The sequence below is a fragment of the Sorex fumeus genome, unplaced genomic scaffold (genome assembly GCF_029834395.1).
Source record: "Sorex fumeus unplaced genomic scaffold, SorFum_2.1 ptg000044l, whole genome shotgun sequence".
In the NCBI taxonomy this organism is placed as follows: domain Eukaryota; kingdom Metazoa; phylum Chordata; class Mammalia; order Eulipotyphla; family Soricidae; genus Sorex; species Sorex fumeus.
The window spans coordinates 4,564,166-4,584,820 of NW_026606101.1; the positions used below are offsets into that span (position 1 = coordinate 4,564,166).

The 20,655-nt window shown below is 48.2% G+C and overlaps 1 protein-coding gene across 16 annotated transcripts in view; it reads left to right on the top strand.

The window, feature by feature from the left end:
* The window catches only part of PTPRT (protein tyrosine phosphatase receptor type T), a 1,141,641-nt gene extending 1,121,219 nt beyond the window's left edge, over positions 1–20,422 (top strand). For all 16 annotated transcript variants that reach the window (XM_056121254.1, XM_056121255.1, XM_056121260.1 and 13 more), the window contains 5 exons: positions 2,451–2,582; positions 14,933–15,058; positions 16,010–16,173; positions 19,286–19,421; positions 20,235–20,422. In XM_056121254.1, the coding sequence (XP_055977229.1) occupies positions 2,451–2,582; positions 14,933–15,058; positions 16,010–16,173; positions 19,286–19,421; positions 20,235–20,288 (612 nt within the window). In that variant the 3' untranslated portion in view covers positions 20,289–20,422. The remainder of the gene's footprint in view (positions 1–2,450; positions 2,583–14,932; positions 15,059–16,009; positions 16,174–19,285; positions 19,422–20,234) is intronic.
* The last annotated feature ends 233 nt before the right edge of the window (positions 20,423–20,655 follow it).

The window sequence follows — 20,655 nt, forward strand, 5'->3', positions numbered from 1 at the left end:
GAGGCCAAAGGTACAAGCTTTCAAATATTTGACTCAAAGGCCAATCTCTTTCCTTGTCTGGAAGTGGCATGAAGACCAGTGTATGTGCTCAAATTGGCTTTTGCAAGATCCCGGTGCCGTGCCATGCCAGACTGCTTTTGCACATCCCTCCAGCTGGGAGGCAGTCTTGACACACAGAACCTGGTGCACGTGGTATCCACAGGTGCCACACTACTTTGGTCTTTGCCAGCACCAAAAGAAAACAGAACAAACTGGTGCTTTATGGCATCTATTTGACAAGGGTTTGTTGTTGTTATTGGTGGTGGTGGTGGTTTTGGACCACACCCAGTGGTGTCAGGGCTTACTCCTAGCTTTGTGCGCAAGGATAATTCCTGGTGGGGTATAGGGGACCCTCTGAATTTCCAGGTATACCAACTATTTACTATCTCTCCAGCCCCCTGGCCATATGGTTTTTGCCATGACCTTCTCCTGGCATGACTGCAGAAGTCCCGCTTCCTTTCATTGAAGTTTACTGGAAAATGCTCAGACTCCCTCGTGAACAACTTTCCAAGAAAGCCTAGCCATTACAAGGGCTGTTTCTTGGAGCATCCCCCAGCTGTTTCAGCCCCTTCTCCCTAGGCACTGCCATAAACATGGCACAACCAAAGCCTCAGATGTGATAGAGAGAGAGAGAAAAAGAGAGAGAGAGAGAGAAACTGTTGTCTCTGTCTTCTCTGTGTCAAACTATCTATAATCAAGAATAGAAGAAGTAATTTATAGTCCTGGGTGCCCATTGTGTGCCAGACACAATGTTGGTCCCAAGGGTTCTGAATATGTTTCCTTAGTAGAGACCCGTAGTTAGGTTCTTGCTTATTAGATCAATCCAATCCATGTCTCATTCATCTGTACCACTGCCATTTTTTGGAAGTTGTAATTTTTTATCGAGGTATTTGATATGCCAAACACAGTAACAAGTCTCACGATGGAGATGTTACTGGGCCCGCTCGAGCAAATCGATGAATAACAGGAGGACCGTGACCATGACCGTAATTTTTTTAATGAAAAAAACTTAGATTTGGAGAGAGAAAAATTTGCCAGTACCTGGTACCAAAAAAAAAAAAAGAAGAAGAAGAAACTGCAAATGATGCTTGAATGGATGGGTTAATGTATGAATAGAGGGATAGATACATGGGTGAATAGATGGATGGACGGATGGGTGAATAGAAGGATGGATGGATGGATGGATGGATGGATGGACAGAAACACAAGCGGGTGAATAGATAGGTGAATGGATGCTTGAATGAACACATAAATTATGAATGGAAGAATGGGTAGGTAGTGAATGGATGAATGGACAACAAACAGTAAAGGGTAAAGGCCCTCCCATTGATCGTCGATTTGCTCGAGCGGGCCCAGTAACGTCTCCATTGGAGACTTTGTTGTTACTGTGTTTGGCATATCAAATACTCTCGGTAGCTTGCCAGGCTCTCCGAGAGGGGTGGAGGAATCGAACTCAGGTCGGCCATGTTGGCCGCTTGTAAGGCGAACGCCCTACCGCTGTGCTATCGCTCCAGCCCAAACAGTAGGGTGGGCAAATGGAAAAATTGGTAGTTTTATAGATGGTAAGTGGATGGGTGGGTGGGTGGATGAATGGATTGATGAACAATAGACAGGTGGGTGGGATAGATAATACATCAATGAGTGGATGAGTAAAGGAATAGATAATTGACTTAAAATGTAAAAGTGAAAGTGACTTTGAAACTCAGTTCACTCTGACTCTAAAACCCAGGTGCATAGACCAGAGAGATAATACAGACGGGCAAGACACATGGCCAATACGCAGCCACCCTAGTTCTATTCCTAGCACTACATATGGTCCCCTGAGCCCTGCTAGAAGTGATCCCTGACCATATCCATGTGGCTGCAAAACCAGTAAATAAATAGAATCTAGGTGCATTCCAGTGTTTCATTGGTTCACATGATACAATGCCAGGTCATCTCAGCCTTTATCCCAGGCTTGGCACAGGAACCCTCCTCCTGCAACAGATATTCCATCTGGAGGCGCTTTTGGAATGAGTTGATCTCTCCTCTAACATAGGGCATGGGAGCCCAAGATATTCTCTATATCCCAAGAGGTGCATTGGCCAGCAGAGCAGCAAATAAGCATTCAGAATCTTTCATTTCATATCATAATGACGATTATTTTCTGAGCACCAAGACATAAATAATTTATTTGGATAATCCCCATCTGAGTGACACTTTCCTAATGAAATGTCTTCTTTTGGAGGAGAATGAGTTCATTAGAAGAAGATCCCCGTTGCCACCAGGGCACCCAGAGATAATAGGATGGGCAGGTGCTCTGTGTAATCTATTGGGAAGCCCCTGGGGCGTCTGGCAGCTGCCCAGGTCTTGCTGTCAGAATGCTACCAATGAATGCGTATTTGATGAAATCTGTGTTGTTCCTTTGTCAGAGCCACAAGCAGCCTGCTGCCTTCGTAGTCACTCAGCACCCACTACCTAACACCGTGGCCGACTTCTGGAGGCTGGTGTTCGACTACAACTGCTCCTCCGTGGTCATGCTGAATGAGATGGACACTGCCCAGGTAGGAAGAGGCCCACCTGCTTCCCTGAGTGCTAAAGAGTGTTAGGATAGCCCTGTGCAAGAGATAAAGGGAGAGGCCTGAGGACATAAAACTGCCTCTGCCCAGGCCAACTACCCTCTGATGGTCACTAAATGACTGACAGCAACACACAAGCCCACTCCGTTACCAGCAGAGACCCAGGTTCTCCATCCAGGCTCTGCCACTCCTAGAGCCTCCCAATTCCAGCCGTCACATTCCCTGCCAATAAGTTTTGTCTACCCACACTCCACTCTCAGACCATTACCCTAGGACCAGACTGTTCTGTGCCCTAGGCACTAGTTAGGGTCTTTATCGCTATGTCTGTCTCCGCCCTGTCAGATATTCTAGAGCCTGGACTCCTCAGTCTCTCCTGTCTCCTCTATGATACAGCAGGTTCTGCTGGCACCCAGAACTTGAACCCAGGACCCGAGGCTCCTAGGTATCCCTCTGAGCCCTGTCTTCATCAGTGATGACTGTAACCCCTCAGGTCTGAATGCCCAGACTTCACGTCTCTGTAGCATACCCCCATATTCAGGACACAGTGTAATGGGACAGTCTTCAGAGCCTGCACCCCCATGTACCACTCAAGGGTCCAAAGTCATCAGTCCGGAATGCAGTCAGAAATGGTTGTCCTAGTTTTTGCCAAGTAATCCTTTCCTCATTTTGAACAAGGGGATACACTCTAGGGATGAGGACAGCCTTGGGCAGGCCTTGAGTGGTAACTGAAAGGAAAAAAAATGGGTCTGAATTGGAATATCAACCCTCCAGGAACTCACAACATCGCTACAGAGACAGATGAGCAAATTGTCCCAAGCCTGTGTGGCAGTACTGTAATAGAGGTCAGTGAGAAAGTGCTGTGCTGGCCGGGAACAGGGAGCAATTAATTCAGCCCAGAGGGTGAAGGAAGTCTTCAAAAAAGAAGGTGACTTTGGCCTTGAAGAAGGCAGCAAAGATTTGGGTGTGAGGAGGAGGCAGAGGCTGAGAAAAGCCCTCTGTACAAGCAGAGGGAAGAGCCAAGGCAAAGGCCGTATGAATGCAGAGCCCTGTCTGCAGAACAGATGTGTTGGCATGTGCCCGGGGTGTGGGATAGGATGTAGGAGAGAAGGGTATGGACGCTAGGGCCTGACTTACTGAGAACTCCCAAGTTTAGGCATTGGCTGTGGCCTGCTGTGACAGACCTACGTGGTAAGCCACAGAATTATTTCTCTGAGTCAAAGATTTCATGCAAACCTATCTCTAAAGCAGGTATGATTAAAAATAAGGCTCTGCATATTGAAGCAGAGTGTGGGGGCTGGGATTCCACACACACACTGGTCTTTGGCTCTTCTTGAAGCCCCTGTGGAGGGCCAGCTATGCTGGACACCTTTGCAGAGTCCCATGGGTTCCCAGAAAGTTCTGTCCATGTAGGAAAGAGAGATATCAAGAGTTTAAGCTACAGCATGGGGATCAGTGAGAAGGAAATGGGTCTGGAACCCATGGGGGACTGGGGAGAAAGGTGAAGTGTTAGAGAAAAGTAAGGAGGTGATCTGAACCGGGGAGAGAGCCAGGGAGAATGAGGCTCAAAGGAAAGTAACTGGTGAAAGTGGAGGTGATGAACGAGAATAGAGTCTACCATTCTAAGCCCAGAAATTGGACATCTGGGCGCTCTACTGGCAGGCCCAGAAAGGCAGGGGAGGAGTGGAAGAGGAAGTAGGATGGTTGGGAAGGCAATATTATAGGGGATGTCGCAGATGTAATTTCGGATGTGCATGTGAGGAGGCAGTTGGGAAAGATTTCATTCGTTCATTCAGTCTGTGATTGTGGGGTATCTGCTGTTTGCCGGAAGCTATTCTAGGGGGCTTGGAAACGCATCTGTGAACAAGACTGAGAAAACAAAACAAAGCAATTCCCATCTATCATGCAGCTTCCTTCAGAAAGCAAAAGAGATAATAAACAACATTCTACAATGTCCTAAATTATGTTATAGGTAACGAGTATATGGAAAAAGAAAAATGAAAGGGCAAGGTAATGAAGGTGGGAAAGTTGGTTAGAGCATGGGAAGAAATCCTAGTAGAGAAGTCAGGGGGACCTAGAAAGAAGGTCCTGTCTGAACCCAGATTTGGAGAAGGTGGGATAACAAGATCAGAGACCATCTCAGAGACCATTGACTTGGCAGGAAGATGGGACAGCACACACCACAATCTGGGGATAGGCATGAACTTGGTACTTTTGAAGAACAACCCTGATGGTGGGCACACCTTATGGAAAGACAAGATACAGCAAGGCCAGGACCTTGAAGAGCATTGGAGGTTGTAGGAAGAACTTGGGCCATCACCCAGAGAGATGGGCAGTCATGGACAGGTTTGGGGCAGAGGAGTGACTTGAAAAAGCAATGTGGGGGCTGGAGCAATAGCACAGTGAGTAGGGCGTTTGCCTTGCACACGGCTGACCCAGGTTCAATTCCCAGCATCTCATATGGTCCCCTAAGCACTGCCAGGAGTAATTCCTAAGTGCAGAGCCAGGAGTAACCCCTTTGCATTGCCGGGTGTGACACAAAAAGCAAAAAAAAAAAGCAATGTGACTTTTTATGAAAGCACCTGACTGCAGTAAGTGCAGGAAAGGGGGTGAGGGGAGTAGGGGCCATTTCTAAAAGGAAAAAGCAGTGAGGAAAAAGAAGCAGCTTGGACCTCTTTTACTGGGGAAGGATCATCTAGACCCCAGATGTAGCCTACAAGTAGGCACCACAAAATATCCAGACAGATTTAATATGGAATGAGAGAAAAAGGAATCAAGAATGAGTCGAGTCCATGGGGCCAGAGCAATAGTACAGTGGGTTAGACATTTGCCTTGTGTTCAATCCCTGGCATCCCAAGAGTTGCCAGGAGTAATAGTTGTGGCATATAGGAATAATTTCTGAGTGCAGAGGCAGGATTGATCTCTGAGCATGGCTGTGTGTGGTCCAAACACCAAAGAGATAAAAAAGAGTGAATCCAGAGACTGTGCCTGGACAATGAACAGTTAGAGTCTGAGATTATGATGAAATTGAACAGATTTCCATTTTTTAAAAGACCCCTATGAAATTCCAAGGTCACAAGGCATCACTACCACATTCCTTTGCTTGAAAATGTCAAACATTGGCCTCTGCTCTATGACCCACAAGTGAAGTCAAGCCATGAAAACCTAGGGTGTTCTCTTTATCCAACACCCCTGCTTTTTTCCCCCAAAACCGTAGTGCAGCACAGAAGAGGTGTTACACAGAACTCATTTGGGGACTTGAGTGAACACCACAGTGAAGTCAAGGTCACTCATTGGCTGTCTGTCCTTCTGCTGTGTGGGTCCTGGGTGAATGTTGGTCCTTCAGCCTCAGATATTAGTACAGTCTTTGAGAATCACTTCTCTATATGTAAAAAAAAATTGAAAACCATCAGGCTCAGAAGTGCCCTGAGGTTGCCTGCCATATGCAGCTGGCAAGCCTCCCCTGGAATCAGCAGATGAATCGAGTACTTATTGATATAAATATCATCATCGCAACAGCTGGGCGCCTTGTGAGAATAAACAGTGACACAGCGTGAGCATCAGAAAGGCTGCCCTCAGCACCTGGAGAGGCGGTTCTGTGAAATGGCATCACCGTTTGTCTGCCCATGTGCCCATGCCAACACAGTGCCAGGCTTCAGCCAGCCCAGCCCTGTCGACAGGTCTCATTAAGTCCCTGGCCATACTAGATTACTCCCAAGAGGACCCATGCCACATCCTGTGCTGTGACTGAGAATGTCGTACTTCTGTTGAGGGTTGCAGCAGCACTATCTATAATTTGCAGCCAAATACCATCGAAGAGCAAGATGTCAGAGTGCTTTCTGTTTTTACACTGATTGAGGCCAGTTCTATCTGCCTCTACTCACAGCCTGTCCTACCTCACTCTGTTAACCAGCTCCAGCCATAGACACCCTGCTGGTCTCCTCTGTGACTGCTCTTCAGAGATAACTGTGAGCAGTTGGGGCTCAAGAGAAAAATTCTCAAAGCAACTATATTTGACCTCAGAAATTTTTTTCATCTCTCTATCAGTCCAAAAGGCCTGTATTCAATTCAGAGTAGGGCAAAAGCATACAATGCCAACATCCAGCAGAGGATCCCATGGTTTCTGAGGAGCACATCACAAGGAACCCTTTCAACCCCTCCCCAGAGCATTCAGAAGCTTTCCTCCATCTTGGTGGGCTCTGTGGTGAGACTAGAGTCCATGGAGAGAAGATTCCAGAAAGTCCTTTTCCGGATCCTGCCTCACCCATCACATCCTGATACCAGCATGGTTGAATGTGTGACCTTACACAGGAAAAGAAGGGGTTCAGATGTGCTAAAATCAAGGCTCTTGAGATGTGGAGACTGTCCTGGGTTCACCAGGTGAGCCTAAGAGTAGAGTCCTCAAAAGAGGGAGGAAGGAGAATGAGAGTGAGTCATGTGATGTGGAATGGAATGTGATACAGCCAGGAGTACAGAAATGCTGGCAGCCTCTAGAAACTAGAACAATATTGAACAAAATCCCACCTGGCCTTTGTGGGTAGGATGCAGACAGCTCTGCTGACATCTTTAATTTGGCTCCTTATGGCTTATTTCACACTCTGACTCCCAGGGAATACGTGAGGGTTCATTTGTTACAGCAGCTGGAGGAAACACATACAAGTCATGGAACGAAAGCAGACATTCAGTCCTGGCAGGGAGGGGGAGAGATCAAGACCAGCAATGGTTATGAGATGGAAATCAGGGGACACAGCACCATCAGCAGTTTGGGGCTGGTAAATGAACCTAGATCTGAGCCAGAGTTCATCAGGAGCCATGAAAGAATTGACCTGGTTGCCAAGAATGCAGGTGCCATGTCTCCCTCAGCAGAAGGATGAGGAAGGTTTAGAAATATACTTTCTAGGTCATATTGTCCCCCCTTCTATCACAAATTTACATCTATGGAGAACCTCCCATTTCCCAGACACAGACCCTGACCAGTAAAAGACAAAGCACCCCACCATCACTGCCCTGCCTCAGAGCGTTCAAGTGAGGTAATGACCACCTACCAGGCCCTCTCTGACCCCAGACTGGGTGGGATCATCTTCAGTTGACCAACTCAGTGGAACCTTCATGTAGTAGGAAGGACTGGGCAGCGAGAGAGGTGGAAGGGGGTAGGAAACATCTCTCCTTTCCCTTGAGTTCTAGGGGAAGCTGTGGGAGAATCCAGTAGGACCCGAACACCAGGCTGGAGTCAGGGTTCAGGGTCAATGAGACCTCCCTGTTCCACTCGCCTTCTGTGAGGACTAGAACTCTTAGTGGTTTTCAAGATGGTCTATTCAGAGTCTCCTCTACTTCCTCAGTATCTTATTGGCCACTGATCCTAGGCAATGGCCAAGAAAATCTACAGCAATCTTACAGGTGTTTTCTCCTAATTGTTCTCCAGACACCTGTGAATATTCCATATTACCTCCTGGTCAGAGTCACCACACCACAGTACCACTTGAGTGCCAGTATTCTTCCACTACAGCCCACTGCTCCCTTTCAGACCCCCTGCACATCTTGGCCACCCCCTCCTTTCTAAGCATTTGTTCTAATTTGGACCCACCATTTTAAAAGTTTTCATTCCCCATTCTATCTGCTAATTGATAGTTACTAAACTTACTAAATTTCCCCCAGAAATTCTGACCTATAGGTAGAGTTAAGGCAATGGATGCTGTAATTCCAGCGCACAGGAGAGCCTTGGTAGCCTCATTCCAGGACTAAAGCATAGCCCCACACTAGTTCCCTTAAAGACTTTGGGGAAACTCATTGTTTTCTCCTAACGGTCACACAGAGCCCACCTTGGAAATCAGTGACTGATCCAGTTCACTTCCCCTCCTTTAACTGACAAGGAGGGTGGGATTCAGGAAGTAGAAGGGTTCTGTTCATGATCTCCTGACCTGGGTTAAATCCCGGTTCGGCCTGCCTACTAAGCAAAGTGAGGATGTGGGATGCCGTGGCACAGGATCTTCATAACCCCAATGCCCAATGAACACAACCATGCTGGAAGGGATATTCCTTAATTTAAAAGAAACAATGGCTTATATTATAAAGCCACAAGTGCAGTTCTGGAAGTGAGCGGCAGCACTTCCCTTTGCTGGAGAAAAGCAAAGTGATGTTTCTGAGCTGACTTTTCCTGTACTTGTGCCTACAGAGAAAATAGTGAGCAAAGATATTCTCCCTTTCCTCACCGCCTAACACTCCAGTCAGGCACACAAAAAGCCTGCCTCTGCATGCCACAGGCCTCAGACTTTGCAGAGGGATGTTCTTCTAGAATAGTGGAGGTGACCACATACTGCAGAATCAAGGACCAAGAGTCCTGTGTTCAACTTCTAGCCTTGACACTTAATGTCTGAGTCTCAATGTTAAATTTGTGTAACCCAGGTGTCATCCAGCTAAAAATAAAGTATACTCCATTTCTATTACCTGTCCTCTGGGAAAGTCCATTTTGTAACCTATCCCCCTTGCCCCCGGCCCAAGAAGTCTGAAGATTCCTATTTTTTAATTCACTTTCAAGTTCTAGCTCTGGTGTCGCCGGAATCATGTGGGATTTACATGCCAGCAATCCCACATCTGAAAGTTGAGCATTCTATACTCATTCCTATCACTTGCACCACTGCATCTTTGTGCTGCTGTTAGGGGTTCCATGCCCAGTGATGCACTTGGTGGTAGGGATTGACCCCAGCACCTCTAGCTTATAAGGCCTATGCTCCGCCACTTGAGCCACAGCCTTGCCCACAGTGCTCAAAGTCTGCCCTTGACTCTGGGCTCAGGGATTACTCCTGGTGGTGTTAGAGGAAGCACATGGTTCTGGGTAGCAAATTGGGATTGGGCACCTATAAGACAAGCCCCTTGATCCCTGTACCATCTGTCCAGCTCCCACATCCTGACACATATAACCCTCCTCAGCCCTGGTGAGCAGGGATTTCTCCTGCCCCTCACTCCCTTGCCCAAACCATTTTCCTCCTGTCCCTGCTTTTGCTCCCACTCTTCCCTTCATGGCCCTTTGGCCTCTACCCCCAGCCGGTTCCTTCCTTCCACTGCACACTGGTTCTGTTCATCAAGCTCTGCTTTTCACCCACCCCAGCTTCCACTGTGGATAGTTCTTGCCTCCCCCACTTTTTTCCTGAAAACAGACTCAGAATGTAGCTGAGATGACATTCTCCACTCCTCTCCCCCACCCCACCCCCACCATGCTGTGGCTATGGTGTCCTCTGCCTGCTGGGGTCCAGGAAAGGAGGCATTGAGGGGAGACCTGAACAGGCTCTGAGTGTTGTCCCTGTGTCTTTCTCTCTCTGACTGTTGCTTCATGCTCACTGCTCACCCTCTCTGCCTTCCTGCAGTGACCATGAGGTGAAGGTCCTGAGTGTGTCTCTGGAGCCGCTATTGAAAGCGGTGGTCTGTCAGAAGAAAAGGGAGAAAGAGAAAGAAAAAGATAGAGACAGAGACAGAGACAGAGACAGAGACAGAGAAGGGAAGTGCCTGCATAGGACCATAGAGGCAGGCTGGGGGAGAGGATGGCAGAAGGGAAACTGAGGTCATTGGTAGTTGGAAATGTACACTGGTGGAGGGATAGGTGTTGGATCAGATGGAACCAGTGCCCATAACTTTTATATTTTTCTCCTAAAATACTCTTTCACCTTTTGGTGGCCAGGGATGGACCCCTCCCCACCACCCTGGCTCACAGAGACCTCAGCCAATACCATCTTTTTTGCCCACCCTTCATGCTGCCCCTTAAGCCTGCCATTTAATCAGAGCGTATTTTATTTCGCCGAAGACAATCGAGTGCCCTGGAACACATTTTTCAATTGTTTACTCCCCAAAGGGGCCCATATGCTGGTTTTCTTTCCACCCATCAGAGCGTGTTTATGCCAGCGACGAACAAGCTTTCTGATTCCATCAGCAGGAAAGTGGTGTTCGACAGTGAGGCTACCGCGACATTTGTTAGATTTCACATGTGCACTTGCGCTGCCCCCACCAAGGACATCTCACTGCGTGAGCAGCTGAGGAGCGGGCTCGGGAGATGATGGATGGCAGCTGTTCGGGGCTGTCCACACAGCCTTCAGGAGGCGCTGAGCTGCGCTGGCCCTGACAGTTCAGAGCCACACAGCTTCCTCCCTCCCTCTGCGATTCTGGAAGATGCATAGCCTTTTCTAAATGGTCAGCAACAACTGCCCAGCGAGGGCAGCTGGCAGGGTGGTCAGCATTGCCCATGCCACACCATTCCAACCCCAGTCCAGCAGTCCTGGTCCCCAGTAATCTGAATAGGCAAGGTTGGAGTCCTAGCTAGAAGTCTCAATGCAAAGATTTCAACCCATCAAAATGCCCCATGTAGAAAAAAATAAAATGCTGGGTGCATGGTTTGTGTGACGCTGGTCAGCTGGGTCTTGTGGCTTTAGAGAGTAGCAGGTTTCCTGAAAAAGACGGTTTCCAGGACTTGAAAAACCATGAGAGGAGCAAAGGCACCTCTCTCTGATGTCTGTAAACTGTGAAAGCTTCCCTGCTTCTGCTCTGCTGACCTCTCCCAGTTTGTGCTCTTTGGCCCATTTCCAAGTCAGCTCCTCATTCATTTCCACCAGAAATCCAGGCACATGGCAAACTTTGCATGTTGCTAAATGTACCAGGCATTCAGGAGGCTAGGACAGTGAGGTGGGGAGTGAGTGGGGGGTGGTGGTCCACCGACACACTGACTTAGTCTGTCCTTTTCCAGGTCTAGCTCCACACCCAAACTTTCAGGGTCTGTGTTTTGCTATTCATATTCCCTTCCCCCTCTTCCCTTCCCTATCCATGTAGCTACCCACCCCGCAGTGGTCTCCCCAGTCAGCTGATAGGAATTTTCACCAGGGTCTTCATTCAGGCATTATCCTAAGACAAATGTTCATACAAGCCACTAAGGGGAGGGCTGGTATCTGGCTTTGAGTGACCCACGTATTCCTAAATGCCACTCCCTGTCATGAAGTTCCCACTCTCTATGAACCCCAGTGCTGAGCAAGCACATTTGGAGTCACAGCCACACAAAACAAACAAAGAAGCTAAAGGTCTGGCCATTAGAAATGACAGCACTGGGCTCTGAGTCTCACCCCCAACCCCCAGTAAGACACACATTTTGCTACACTGCTGACATCACACTGGCTAAAATGCTGGGCCCCACTGAGCCACAATCCCAGCATTCAGACCGCAAAGATGGTCTGCAGCTCAATGCGAGAGGACATTGCTCATTGCTGAGAATCGCTTCTGAGCCCCCGAGCATCAGGGGAGACCTGGGGGTCCTTGGCAGCCAGCGCTGCCATCTGCTCACACATCCCTTGGCTGAATGTCACCGCGCGTTCTCTGGCTCAGTGTTACACATTAGGGAAGGCTTCGATTGAGGATCAGAAGGACCCTGCAACCTTCCCCAGCCTCAAGGCATTCTGGGAGAGTGACCTGGAAAATCAAATGTTGAGAAGTGTCCTGAAATAGAGGCATCTCATTTGAGGCGTAGGAGAACTTATTAGCTTGAGAAATTGGTCTGGAAATCTTATTAAAAGAGACAAATCGTTCTACGTTCTCACTAGACTAAAAATATTGGGGATAATAGACTTTCCCTGATGCCTTGGATCTATGTACCTCACGTCAGGATCTCAGCCAACCCTGGACCAGGCTACATTCAATGTACATAATATAGGCAATTTTTTTTGCTCATGTGCAGTTCTGATTAATTCTGATTTTGCTGGCCAGCCACAGACTTATCTGTCCTAGTCTCTCATTACTGTGAAGGTTGAAAAGCAGCAGAGTCAATGGCAAAGAGAAATGAAGTTCAAGTTGTGAATCTCTCATTATTGCACAGCTCAGCAAATTATTGTCCTGTCACAGAATTCCCTTTGTCCAGATACATACATGTGTGTGCATACACAGAGACACACAGACACCCACACTTCAAATCCTTCCTCAGGATGGTCAGTTAATTTCACACACACACACACACACACACACACACACACACACGCACACACACAGACCATTCTTTCTCAGTATAATTTGCCCAGACGCTTTCTCTCTCTCTCTCTCTCTCTCTCTCTCTCTCTCTCTCTCTCTCTCTCTCTCTCTCTCTCCAGTATTCTCAGTTAACCACCCTGACACACACATACATAGATACATACCACCTCCTTTCTCAGTATAATTCCCCAACAGAGAGAGAGAGAGAGAGAGAGAGAGAGAGAGAGAGAGAACGTTTTCTATCTCAGTATGCTCAATTAAGCCCTGATAGAGATGCAGAAAAGCAGGGTACCACTGCATGAGGTCATTGACCCTTGCATGTCTTTGCCATTGAAGAGGCATGATAAGAAATCCGGGCCGGGGATGTTGCTCAGTGAGAGAGCACTTAACTTTGTGTGTGAGGTTCTAAGTTAGATCCTCAGCACTGCAACAAAAGAAAAAGAGGAAGACTCCTTCACATAGATGTGATAGCAATGGTCAGTGTGGGGGTTAAGGTGAGCTTTGAGAATAACATGAACCCTGGAGTCCTGTGGGTGCTTACTTCATACCTGGCTCTGTGCATTGCCTCCTTGGTCCTCAGGAAGAGGTTCTAGGACAGAAGTGCAAACCAACTCTGAAGGAGCTTCGAGGAATTAATCGAGGCTTTGGACTATGTTACTGTTGAACTGTACTACTCATGGATGCAACAGTTGTAAACCAGTTGGGACAGCTGTGTTTGCTTCACCAAGCCTAGGAGGGGCTAACTGTGGGCTGCAGGCTTAGAGAGCCAGCTTTACTCCAGGCGAAAACATCATTCTGATGCTGGAATTTGGATTTCCTCCTTAAGGAAGATGGGAGATGGGTCCTGTCTACTCTTCTGTCTTGTTCAAGTTCTGGTAGGAAGAGAGGAAATTCCCCAATGAAAGTTTCCTGTCATCTAATGGTCTGCTTGAACACCCTGCATCTGTCAAAAGGCCCCCGGACTTCCCTGGGTCGCCCCTGTCTAGCTCTCTGCCACCCTGGGGTAAGTCCTGAAGTCACAGGCTCCCTCCCTAACGGCTCTCTGAATCCTGATGTATTTCAGCTATGTCTTGGCCTCAGTCCCAATGAATCTCCTTCTAGCTCATGACCTCATGTTGCCCTGATCTTAGCTGTCCACTGTGTCCCAACATAGGGGACTGTATTTCTGGATAGGCTCCATATTCACAGCTGGGGAGAACCAGGTATTTGAAGAAGCAGATCTTATCCCACGCTGAGCTACACCCTCCTATGACCTCCCTCAATACTCTTGCCCCAACTAAAGTCATCAGGGGGATCCAGTATCTGTCTCCCCTTCTTGATAACATCTGTTGGCTTCAAGAACCATTTATGGTCTGAAAGCAGAGTGTCTTGATACCTGCATTGTTGGTACTTGAGGGCAAATGGAAAATGGGAGTGGGAGGAGGGGAGAGTTAGCCTGTGTACTCGGGAATGCTTCTCTCCATCCTGACTGCTACTCACTACCTGTGGTGATCATGAGAAATGTTCTGAAGGCAGAAGGCAAATTTGATGCAAACCACAGTCTCAGACTAAAGGGACTGGTTGCTTTTTGTTCTCAACCATACTGTCCAGTTCCTAATTCCAGGAAAACATGAAAATCCACAGGTGAGTTATTGCCATTCCCTGTTACCTTCTCTTTGATGCAGGAGCAGCTTTCTCACCCCCATTATATGTGAAAATGAGACCTAGCTCACAGCTGAGAAGCAGCTGAGTCCCAATTTAAACCCATGCTTGGCAGGTGCCAAAGCCAAGATATGTGTATGTGTATATATGCATATGTATATATTTTTCTTATAAAAACTGCTCGTGATCCAAACATGAAATGAGCATTCTGAAAGTTTTCTGAGAACAGAGTAAAGTTCTCTGACTGACAGGAGTGAAAATCAGAGATTGTATTCCCCCTTGCCTCTGAATGTTCTAATTCTGACTACTGCAGTGCTTGAGGGAAATAACCAATTATTCTCCCCACTTTTACAGAAGAGGTAACTGAGATCCATCAAACCTAACAAGTGATTTGAGATGGGCAGGACAAGAAAGGACTTTTCAGCCCAGAATCTAAGTTTCCAAAGCCCTGACTGCCTCAACAGCCCAAAACTAAACAACATGAGTAGTTATGCCCCATGAACCCTAGGTCCACTTTCCTCCATGGTGTTCTCTCTCCCTTTGTTGCCTGGTATCCTTCAGACAAGCAGAAAAGCTTGTTGATAGATAGGACAACAATCCCCCAACCCACTCACACCACATACATACACCCCCGCCCCCCCCCACACCCCACACACACTTACACCAGCCTCCACTTCTGTCTGTGTCCTCTCTCCTTGTCACAGCTCTGTAAGCAGTACTGGCCTGAGAAGACTTCGGGGTGCTATGGACCCATCCAGGTGGAGTTTGTGTCAGCAGACATCGATGAGGACATCATCCACAGAATATTCCGCATCTGTAACATGGCCCGAGTAAGTGTTGGTGCATCCCCATTGCCATACCCCACCTCCGGGAAGCAGATGGAGGATCTGGTCTGCAAGCCAAGAATCTGTACTCCTAGCAGTGCTATTGCATGGAAGGTGGAGTCCTTGCCCACGAGTTTTTAATCCCACCCTTACTGGTGCACCGGGTGTCCCCAGTCCACCATCTACCTATCTCCCAACACCCAAAACTTCTCAGAAATTAAAGCTCCTTCACTGGGCCACATCTTCTGGAAGGAATTGGTGCTGTCTTTGATTGGACTTAGGAAGCTCTGGGCTGGGGCTGGAGAAAGAGGACAGTGGGCAGGACACTTGACTTGCACGCAACAACCCAGGTTTGATCCCCTTCATCCTATAGCATCCTTCAAACATCTCTGGGAGTGATCCCTGAGCTCAGAACCAGGAGTAGGCGCTGAGCATAGCTGGAAGTGGCCAAAAACAAGAAAAGGAAGCTTAGGGCTAGCCTCTGGGAACACCAAGAAAAAAAATAGTGAATTGCTTCTGTAAGGAAAATTACTGAGGAGTGGGTGCAGTATTAGGAGGGAGCAGATTAGTCAGCAATAAAAATGCTGCCTAAATAAAACAACTTTGGTCTATATTGGACACCCTGGGGAAACAGCTCAGTTCATGCCCTGAGTTTACTATCTAAGGGGATGGTTCTGGTCTAATGCTTCAGAGAAAGACATCGACTCTGCCCAATAGTCAAGGAAGGCTTTTCTAGAAAAACAGACATTTTGGCTGGGTTTTTAAGACAGGATAAGAGTTTTCCTGGTAGAGACAGAGTTCAGGGAGGGATGTGACTCTCACTGAAGACATTATTTAGGCCTCCTTTAGTGTTATCTTCCTGCACAATATCGTAGCATCCATGGTATTTGGGGGCCTACATCCTTAGCCCTTCACCCCATCCCAGCAGAGCAACCCTAACAGCTCCTCTATTCTCAGCCCCAGGATGGGTATCGCATTGTCCAGCATCTCCAGTACATTGGCTGGCCGGCCTACCGGGACACACCCCCTTCCAAGCGTTCGCTGCTCAAAGTGGTACGACGGCTGGAGAAGTGGCAAGAGCAGTATGATGGAAGGGAAGGCCGCACAGTGGTCCACTGCCTGTGAGTATGCTGAAGGGTCATTGTGGCAACAGGGAAAGAGGTCAGAGATATCTGGGAGAAGACAGCTGGCCACAAACCCTAGTATTGGGCATATGCTAGTTCTGTCTCTGCTACATCCCATCAAGGCCAATGGGGTGTATCCAAGGAATGCTGATCCTTCAACAGACAGGGATGCCCATGAGCTGTGCTCATGTAGCTCTGATGCTTCCCGCTCGCACAGTAGCCACGCAGGCCTCTTCCAGGAATCCCCACTGGGAGGGGGGCCTCATGTATGAATAGGAAGCTTTATATGCCTTTCTCGTCACAAGAAAGCCCAAGATGAAGTGAGTTACAGAGATTCTCTTCTGTCATCTCCTACAGAAGAGAAGGGAGATAGTACAGTGCTTAAGACACAGTCCTATCTTGCAGCTGACCCAAGTTGAGTTCCCCCAGGTTCAATCCTCAGCCCCTCATATGGTCTCCTGAGCACTTCCAGGAGTGATCCCTGAGTACAGAGCCAGGAATTAGCCCTAAGCAAAACTGGGCCCCCCACCACCACCAGAAAAAAAGATAGGGGATGAATGGATGAACTCATGCTTCATACATGAAGTTGGAAGCTGGACATAAATCCCTTCCTTCATCTGAGAGACAGATACAGACACCATTGTGCAGCAGGGAACTAACTTTGGCAAATGCAGACCAAGGAGCAGGCAGAGACCAACAAGATTTGATCTGAATCCCCAGGGCTCCATGCTCATGACTGTCTATTAATTACTCTGCTCTGAGTAAATCCAAGGATTTACTAGTCCACCATCAGCTTACCAGGGCAGTCCCTAGTCTGGATGTAGAGGGAACACAGGGACCATGGGAATCCAAGAAAAGTCTCCAGGCTCTGGAACACTGTCTCCCAGAGTACAGCAGGCACAGACCTGATGCAAACTAGTTTTACCTCCTATCATAGACTGGACGTAGCCAGTGTGCCAGGGTCCCATTTAAGTGCTCTCTGATGCTGTCCTGTGGCACAGAGGTCAGAACCCTAAAGGAAGGAGACTTACAAGCTATTATCAAAATTAGTCACTTGGTGTTGAGCCTTCGTGTTCTCTTCTGTCCAGTGGGTATATGGAAGTAGAGCATCTTAACAACCAGCCAATAGCACTTTAGCATGAAAGAGGTAGAAAATAAATAGAATATATTAGCCAACATGGTGATTCACACAGTCATAGAGGCATATATGTGAAAATACTGTCTATCATATTACTCCAAAGTCTAGTACTAGGGTAGTACTGTGGAGTGAATGCCCATCAAGAACAGAGTCTCCATCCACTGTGTCACTGACTTGCACAGATTCGTATGGTCTCTTAGAACCTAAAACCATTTGGGATGAGGTGACTGAGATGTTATTCTTTCAAACCAAGGTAAGTGTCAACCAAGGTCTTCTGTTTGTCAAAATCACTGTCTGGATCCAGTGGAATCATGGATGACATCTCACTGACTCCAGAATTGAGTTCACCCTTTCCAAACACAGCTACTTACTGTTTCCCCCACCCCTTTTGTGTAGGTGGTATACACCCATCAGGGAGATCTGGGAGCTTAAAGAGTTCTTAAAGTTTAAACACACATACACACACACACACACATACACACACACACTGAAGGGAGACCCCTGTGACAGTCTTCCCTGGCACTGAGTCCAGGAAGCAGTTGTGAGCTGTCACATGTCAGGTGGATAGATGACTTCAGTCAGACCAAGCTGGCTCTACCCACACTCCAGATCCTGGCAGTTTGTCTCCTGCAAATGACCCCTGTTCTCACCAGTGTGTGTGTGTGTGTGTGTGTGTGTGTGTGTGTCCGTCCCCTCATTACCATAGAGCCACGTGAAGTCCATCTTGGTCACACTATGGCCTAGATCCACTCACCTCTTCCTCTGTTGTTCTTGATTCAGAAAATACTGATCCCTCCTTTCTGGTTGTTGGGGTGTGGGCAGAGCAGAGGTCTGCCTACTCTTTCCCATATGGTTGGTTTTTTGGCTTGCTCTCCTGCAGAAATACCTTTCCACTCCATGTCTTCAATAGCCAAGGTGGCCAGTGGTTTGAACGGAAGGAAAGCACAAAGCTATTCTTCTGTTCACAAAGTCCTTGTTATTCTGGGGGCCCAAGACACCAAAACAGGCACAGCTGTGCAGGTACTGGCCTGAGGGGGCAAGGAAGTTTTCTGTACTTGAAACATCTGGATGTGGGGTGTTCTGCAGATCAAACATCTGGGAGGTTAACCAAGCACCTTAGTTATTCTCCAGATGTTCTTTAGACACAGACCATTACAGGAGATCATGAGTTGCTCTTGGCAACATGCCCAGAAGTTCCAAGTCAGGCAGTTTCCTAATGGGACTTTCCAGAAGAAGTCAAGGGGTTGTTGAAAGAAGATGGCTTGTGGACCATCCAAAAGAAGCAATAGCAGAGGAAGGATCCTGCCAAGAACCTTCTGTCCCTGTTTCCTAGATCAGTGGGGTATTGAATAAAATTGGATGTCCTATCATTTCAGGATATGACATCATAGACCCAGCCCAAGCCTCCCCACTCTAGACCGGCTGACCCTAAACTGACAGAGATATCTCTCGTATTGCTGTCCTTGGCAGATGAAAGGACATGGCAGGTGGAAGGAACTGGGGGTGGAGGGGAGGGAGGAAAGGAGGAGGCAGTCACCTAGAACTGACAATTTTCTTCACTGGATGTGTAGATGGACCCAAAATATTCTTTAGGAGAAGGATGCCGGCACCAAACCTACAAAAAAATTATGATTTTTGTCTGGGTTTGGATCTATGTGTCAGGGCTGACTGACATGCTCATAGAACCAAGTAAGCATTGGGTTAATTCAGCTCTTCAGGGCCACCAAGCCCAACACCTGCATTAAAGGTTCAGGGGACTTAGACCTCAGACACAGAAGGAGACCTGCCCAAGGCCAGTGCATTTTCCTGACATAGATGAGTCTCAAACTGTGACTCATGGCTCAGGTTACAGCTGTGAGCAGCCCCCTGAACTTGCATCTCTGGCCCTCACTCCACTCCACAGGGGACTTTAGGATCCATGGGTAGTTGGGGTTCCAGGGAAGTTGGCTCACCTCTTGACTCTGTGTTTAGAAATGGGGGAGGCCGCAGCGGAACATTCTGTGCCATCTGCAGTGTGTGTGAGATGATCCAGCAGCAAAACATCATTGATGTGTTTCACATCGTGAAAACATTGAGGAACAACAAGTCCAACATGGTGGAGACCCTGGTGAGTTGCCCAGGACCATCTCCCACTGGGAGGAGAGGATGATGGATGCCCCCAATAGTAGATAGTGAAAATCTACAGCAGCTGGGTGCTGACTAAGCACCCAAGGTCTGGTCGGCTCTGCCACCCTCCCTTCTAGACTCATCGACTTCTCCCTTCCAAGCAGTTCAAAAGCTGATCCCCCTGCACCCTGTTTTGTCTTACTGTTGCCCATTCTTAGCAAAGCATTAGCCTTCGGGCACATGAGGAGGGGTCCTGGGAGAGGAGAGAGGGGCCAATGTTTTCAGTATGCTTCAACCCTCTTTGAGATCACCAATGCTTGTTTTTATGGGAGAAAACACAGTGCTAAGACACTAAAGAAGGGGATAGAAAGAGATTTGAAGGGGTGGAGGGTGCAGAATCTCCTCAGCCCCATTGTTAAGCTCTGGAGCAGTCACGATCACAGTCCTCACCCTCAAGATTCTAACTCGAGGCTTCAGTCCTTGTCAGAGTGAGGCTCTGCTCAAAGAATGGTCCATGGACCAGTGGTAGCAGTGACATGTGGGAGCGTGTTAAAAATGCAGGTTCCAGGGGGCCCCCTTCTGATTTACAGAATCAGGTGTGCAGCAGGGTTTGAGAAGTCCCAGCGTCCAGCACAGGACTGAGGAGCTAAGCTCTGCCTGGCTGGAAACAAGCAATGGGCAGAACCGGAAGCAGCCTGGCAGGTGGCAGACCAGTTTGAATTATCTGTTTAGACATATGTAATTGTAACTCTAAACAAAATGCCTTCTCTCCTTTTTGTCCCTCATGTTACCCCCCCCCCCTTCCTCCTTACAGGAACAGTATAAATTTGTATACGAGGTGGCACTGGAATATTTAAGCTCCTTTTAGCCCAGTGGGATGGGAACCTGCGTGCGGAGGTGGTGCAGCCCCGCCCCCATTTCTGTGAATGTGAGTGACTGGGACCAGGGGGCGAAGAGGGGGCACCCGGCCCGGCCAAGGAGAAGACTGGCAGCCTGCAGTGGGATGTGCATCTGGAGCGGAGACTCTGCCCTGCTCACCACAGCCCAGACCTCCCTCGCCTCCAGGCCCACCGGAAGTGCCCCACAGCAAGGTCCCAGGTTTCTTGGCTTCCCGACTTCTCGCTTTCACTCTTCTAAGTGTGTGAATCTTGTGGCACGAGACCGTGTGGGCACTCAGCAGCATCCTTCTCAGCCCCCTTCTCCTGGAGAATGGAGTTGGGGGTGCCTTCCTCTCT